The following is a 5,513-nucleotide window of genomic DNA, read 5'->3' on the forward strand; positions in this document are numbered from 1 at the left end:
ATGCTGGAACTCTAGTACGAGCTGGAGTCCAAGGCAGCACAGTAGTACGCCACCATTGACATTGCTAATGCGTTTTTCTCCATTCCTCTGGCAGCAAAATGCAGGCCTCAGTTTGCCTTTATGTGAAAAGGAGTGCAATACACCTAGAATCGACTGCCCCAGGGGTGGAAGCACAGTCCTACCATCTGCCATAGACTGATCCAGGCTGCACTAGAAAAGGGTGAGGCTCCAGAACATTTACAGTATATCGATAATATTATTGTGTGGGAGAAAACGGCAGCAAAAGTGTTTGAGAAAGGAGAGAAAATAATCCAGATTCTCCTAAAAGCCGTTGGGCCCCCCGGAACCGCCCCGCGACCGCTCTGGAGCCACTCCGGATTCCTCCGGAACAGCCGCGGCTCCACCTCCGGACTCTCCTGCGGCTCGGCTCGGCCCGGCCCGGGCCGCTCCCTCCCCGCCCCGGGTCCGGTGCGGGCCAGCCGGGGATGCCGCGGTGCGGCCCGCGCCATGTGGTACATCATGCAGAGCATTCAGAGCAAGTACTCGCTGTCCGAGCGCCTTATCCGCACCATCGCCGCCATCCGCTCCTTCCCTCGGGACAACATGGAAGATCTCATCGGCCGGGGCGCCGATGTGAACTGCCTGCACGGCACCCTCAAACCCCTGCACTGTGCCTGCATGGTGGCTGATGCCGACTGCGTGGAGCTGCTGCTGCAAAAAGTAGCTGAGGTGAACACCCTGGACGGCTACAACCGGACAGCCCTTCACTATGCAGCAGAAAAAGATGAAACCTGCGTGGAGATTTTATTGGAGTACAGATCAACCCCCTTGGACTGGTGAAAACATCTGTGGTCATCTCGGGCTATTTCTCTTGTGCTGGGGAGTGTTTTTTGTTGTTCCTTAATAAACAAGTTTTTTCCACTTCCCCTCTGAAGAAATTCCTCCGGAACCCGGTGGTGGGGGGAAGTTGCGGATGAAATGAACAGGGCTAATGCCTTTATTAATGTTCAGCTCTTTATTAAAAAGATCAGCTGGGCAGGGGACTCGACGCAGAGCTCGCCCCCGCGTTCGTAGCTTTCCCAGGCAGCCGAAAGGAAGGAGGCGTGCAGAGTCTGTCACTGGAGTCCCGAGCAGCAGCTGTCCTTTCTCCTTTCCTTGTGGCACACCGGTGGCCCGAGGATGAGGAGGCGTGGTGTGCAGTCTGTTGCTGAAGTTCAGAACAACAGCTGTCCCCGCTCCTTCCATGGTGGCAGCACCAGGGCTCTCTGTCTCTCTATCGCCCTGCTTCTCAGAGCCTAATATAGTATGTTCCTTCTTAGGTGATGGCGACAGTTAACAGTCAATCAGGGGATGTGTTTCCCTCTTCCTCAGCTAGGGCATTTGCCTGGACTCCTCTACTGTGTTCAGTTTCTGATTTATATTCTTTTTTCCCTCCTAAAATTACTCCCATGATCCTAAGGGGTTTCTATTTGCATGTTAGTCTCAGAGTGGCAGCGTGGACGGGTGGGGGACCGGTTGTCCCCAGGTAGTTTAGAGAAAACAAACAGAGCAATTAGCTAATTAGCATTTCAATATCGGTACCTAGCTAGAGTTAGTAGTTTTCTTTTAGTGTTGCCATGGAAACTAGGAAAGCCCTGCCGCGTTTCTGGGGAACACCTGGAAGCTGTTCATAACAAATCCCTCCTCTATTTCTTTGATCGGGCTTAAGCCCGCATCAACTTACATTCTTTGGCTTTTGAGGGCTAACTTCTTTTGGCATTTGTATGCTTTCACTCAGGCCTGAGGGTAATTCTATTGTTCTTTAGGAACCAAGTTGTAACTCCTTTGGCTAAAGAACACTTAGTCTTATTAAACAATTACCAAGTACTTAAACCTTTTCTATGGTACTTTAACTCAGAAACAGTTCTTAACACCTTACTGTATATCAGTCTCTAGCAAGTCTTCCTTAAAATTAATTTTAGGTCCTCTGGTTTCTTAATTACTGTCCATGCACAAGAGGAGGCGGGTGACACTGTTGGGTCTGGTCCGGCATCCGGGGGTGGCACTGGTCCTTTGACTCTGGTGACGTGGGTCCAGCCTTTTTCTTGGGTCCGCACTGCAGTGTGTGTGGTGAGTAGTACCTGGAAAGGTCCTTCGAATTTGGGGGTTAATGGAGTGGTAGTGTTCCAGGACTTTATCAACACCCAATCCCCAGGACTGATGTTGTGTGCATTGGTGTCTAGAGAGGAGGTTTGGGGAAGATACCCCTTCTTCCTGAGGCCTTCTAGGGATTTTCCTATGACCTCTAAATATTTCTGAGTTGCTGCCTCCCCTTCCAGATAATCTGCTGTACTGAAAGGGGTGATTGAAAAAGGGAGTCCAAACATCATTTCATACGGAGAGACCCTCATGTCGGACCGAGGTCTGGTTCTGATGCGCAAGAGAGCGAGAGGTAAACACCTGAGCCAATTCATTTTTGTTTCTTCAATTAATTTAGTTAACACATTTTTAAGGGTTCTATTCATCCTTTCTACTCTTCCAGAGCTCTGAGGATGCCATGGGGTGTGTAATCTCCACCTTATCCCCAGGGCTTTTGTTACTTGATGCAAAGTTTGAGCAACAAAATGTGGACCTCAGTCCGAGTCAATGTTATTGACCAGCCCGTATCGTGGTATGATGTTTTCTAGGATTATTCTTGCAACTTCCTGCGCAGTTTCTTTTCTGGTTGGGAAGGCCTCCACCCAGTGAGTGAGATGATCTACGATCACTAGTAAATGTTTGTACCCCTGCACAGAGGGCATTTCAGTGAAATCTACTTGTATGTTTTGAAAAGGTCTCAAAGCAATTTTTCCTCCCCCATACGCAATTTTTCTCATTACCTTTTGGTCAGTTTTCAGGCAAATCGCACACCCTCTTGTGACTGCTTTTGCCAGATCATAAACTCCAAGGCATAAATTTTCCCGTAAAAAGTGGTCGCACAAACCTTGGATTCCCCAGTGGGTCAATTTGTGTAACTCTACTAGCACTCTTCTAGCTACGGCTTTATTTAGGAACCTACGCCCATCAGGAGTTAACCATTCTCCTTGTTTCCCTTGATGTAATTCTAGCTCTTTTATTGTTTTTAATTCTTTTTCACTGAATCTCGGCTCTTCTTTTTTTCTTTCTCTACTTGGTCCTACTTCTATTTTAAAGGCTTTTACTGGGTTTCTTGGGTCTAAGGCTGCTTCTTTAGCGATCTGATCTGCTAATCGGTTTCCCTTTTCTTCACGTGTGTGTCCTTTCTGATGTCCCTTTATATGCACCACAGCTATCTCTGCGGGCTTTTGTAAGGATTCTAATACTAGTTTTATCAGTTTCTCATGTACTAGGTTCTTCCCTTTGGAGTTTAAGTAGCCATGTTCCTCCCAAATTTTTCCAAAGGTATGGATGATCCCAAACGCATATTGCGAGTCTGTGTAAATAGTTCCTTGATCTCCCTTTAACAGATCTAGTCCTCTTTTCAAAGCATAGACTTCACAACACTGGGCTGACCAGTTCGAGGGCAGTTTCCCTTTTTCCATGACTTTCATGTCTTCCCCATCTATGACAGCATATCCTGAGGCTCTTTTCCCTCCTACTACTCTTGAGGACCCATCTATAAAAAGGGATCTCCCGTATGGCAAGGGTACATCTTCTAAATCCTCTCTCACTTTGGTCTGTAGATTTATGAGTTCAACACAATCATGTTCTAGATCTGCTAGGGGTTCTCTGGTAAGAAATTGTGCAGGGTTTAGACATTTGGAGGTGACTAACTCTAAGTCCCCTGTGTTCATTAAGATGATCTCATACCTCAATATTCTAGAGTCAGTCAACCATTGCTGAGCTTTTTGGCTTAGCACTGTTTTGAGATCGTGGGGGGTGTGGACTTTAATTTTCCCTTGCAGAGTCAATTTTTTGGCTTCTTCTATCAGGATAGCTGCAGCTGCAATTACTTGTAGGCAAGTTGGCCATCCTCTGGCTACTGGGTCTAATAGTTTTGAGAGGTAGGCTATTGTTTTTTTTTGTCTTCCCCATTCCTGGGTTAATACCCCATATGCAATTCCCCCTTCTGTACTCACAAACAGGTTAAACTCTTTCTTAAAGTCAGGCAGGCTTAGAACAGGTGCTGAGGATAGTTTATCTTTCAAGCCTTGTAGCTGTTCCTCATCCTCTTCTGTCCACTTTACAGGCTCAGAGTCTACTAATTTATCATAAAGGAACTTCACGCTTTTGGTGTATTGATCTAACCACAGTTTACAATAACCAAACAGGCCTAGTAGCTTCCTTACATCTCTCTTAGTTTTGGGAGCTGGGATAGACAGGATACCTGAGATTCTCTCAGGACTTAGTTTCTTATACCCTCCTCCAATTATGTGACCTAGGTAAGTCACTTCAGATTCTACAAATTGTAGTTTTTCTTGGGATACTTTTAGACCGTTTTCTCCCAGGAAATTTAGGAGTCGAACACTAGTGGTTTTTACCTGGTCTCGCTCATTTCCAGATACTAATAAGTCATCTACATACTGTAAGATCTGAGTGTTTTCTTCAGGGGTGAACTGCCCTAGTAGTTCCTCTAGTGCTTGCCCAAAGAGGTTTGGGGATTCTGTAAACCCCTGTGGGAGGCGTGTCCATCTTAGCTGTTGCTTTCTCCTTCTGTCAGGATCTTCCCACTCAAATGCAAACCAGTCACGACATTCCTCTGCCAGCGGGCATGCCCAGAAGGCATCTTTCAAATCTATAACTGTGAACCAGGCATGTTCCCTTGGAATTTGGCTTAAAAGGGTGTAGGGGTTGGATACTACAGGGTGTCTGGTAATAGTCTTCTTGTTTACTTCCCTTAAGTCTTGAACTAGCCTGTATTTCCTCTCTGCTTTTCTTACGGCTAGTATAGGAGTGTTATGGGGGGACATGTAGGATTCTAGAATACCTTGCTCTAATAGTCGTTCGATCACTGGGGCTAATCCTCTCCTGCCCTCGGGGGATATTGGGTATTGCTTGACTCGGATAGGGGGTGTATCTTTTTGCATTTCTATTTTTATTAGCGTGATGTTCAAGTATCCACACTTACTTTCTTCTGCCCATACTCTGGGATCTATTTCCTCTATGTCTCTCTGGGTCAGCCTCATGACCTGGACTACCATCCTCCCATCCCTCGGGATGATCCCTACCCCCAGTTGAACTTGCAAGTCTCTTCCCAAGAGGTTACTCCCTAAATTGGGCAGATAGATAAAGTCTGCCAAGCATTGTCTTGAATTCCCCTTGATTTCTATATTCTCAACTATAGGTGCTTTAAATGGTCTTCCCTCTGCCCCTAAAACCTCACAGACCTTCTTCCCAATGGTGATTCCTACTGGTAACTTGTTTATACTGGACTTATCTGCCCCTGTGTCAACTAAGAACTCAAATTCTTCATTGTGGGGACCCACCTCAAAGTTTACCAAGGGCTCTTCTTGATGGTTCATTGGGTCCCTTAACTTATAGAGCCCCTGACACCCCTAGTCATCTCCCCTTGAAAT

The 5,513-nt window shown here is 46.4% G+C and overlaps 1 protein-coding gene across 1 annotated transcript; it reads left to right on the plus strand.

Moving 5' to 3' along the window:
* The first annotated feature begins 501 nt into the window (after window positions 1–501).
* Window positions 502–840, plus strand: LOC128782888 (ankyrin repeat and SOCS box protein 8-like). Its single transcript, XM_053933398.1, has one exon. It carries the CDS (start codon window positions 508–510, stop codon window positions 838–840), a length of 333 nt encoding a protein of 110 aa, XP_053789373.1. The 5' UTR covers window positions 502–507.
* Window positions 841–5,513: the final 4,673 nt, after the last annotated feature.

The sequence above is a fragment of the Vidua chalybeata genome (assembly GCF_026979565.1).
Source record: "Vidua chalybeata isolate OUT-0048 chromosome W unlocalized genomic scaffold, bVidCha1 merged haplotype SUPER_W_unloc_3, whole genome shotgun sequence".
In the NCBI taxonomy this organism is placed as follows: domain Eukaryota; kingdom Metazoa; phylum Chordata; class Aves; order Passeriformes; family Viduidae; genus Vidua; species Vidua chalybeata.

Coding starts and splice junctions, on each gene's coding strand:
- LOC128782888 (XM_053933398.1), top strand. CDS start 508: ATGTGGTACATCATGCAGAGCATTCAGAGCAAGTACTCGCTGTCCGAG.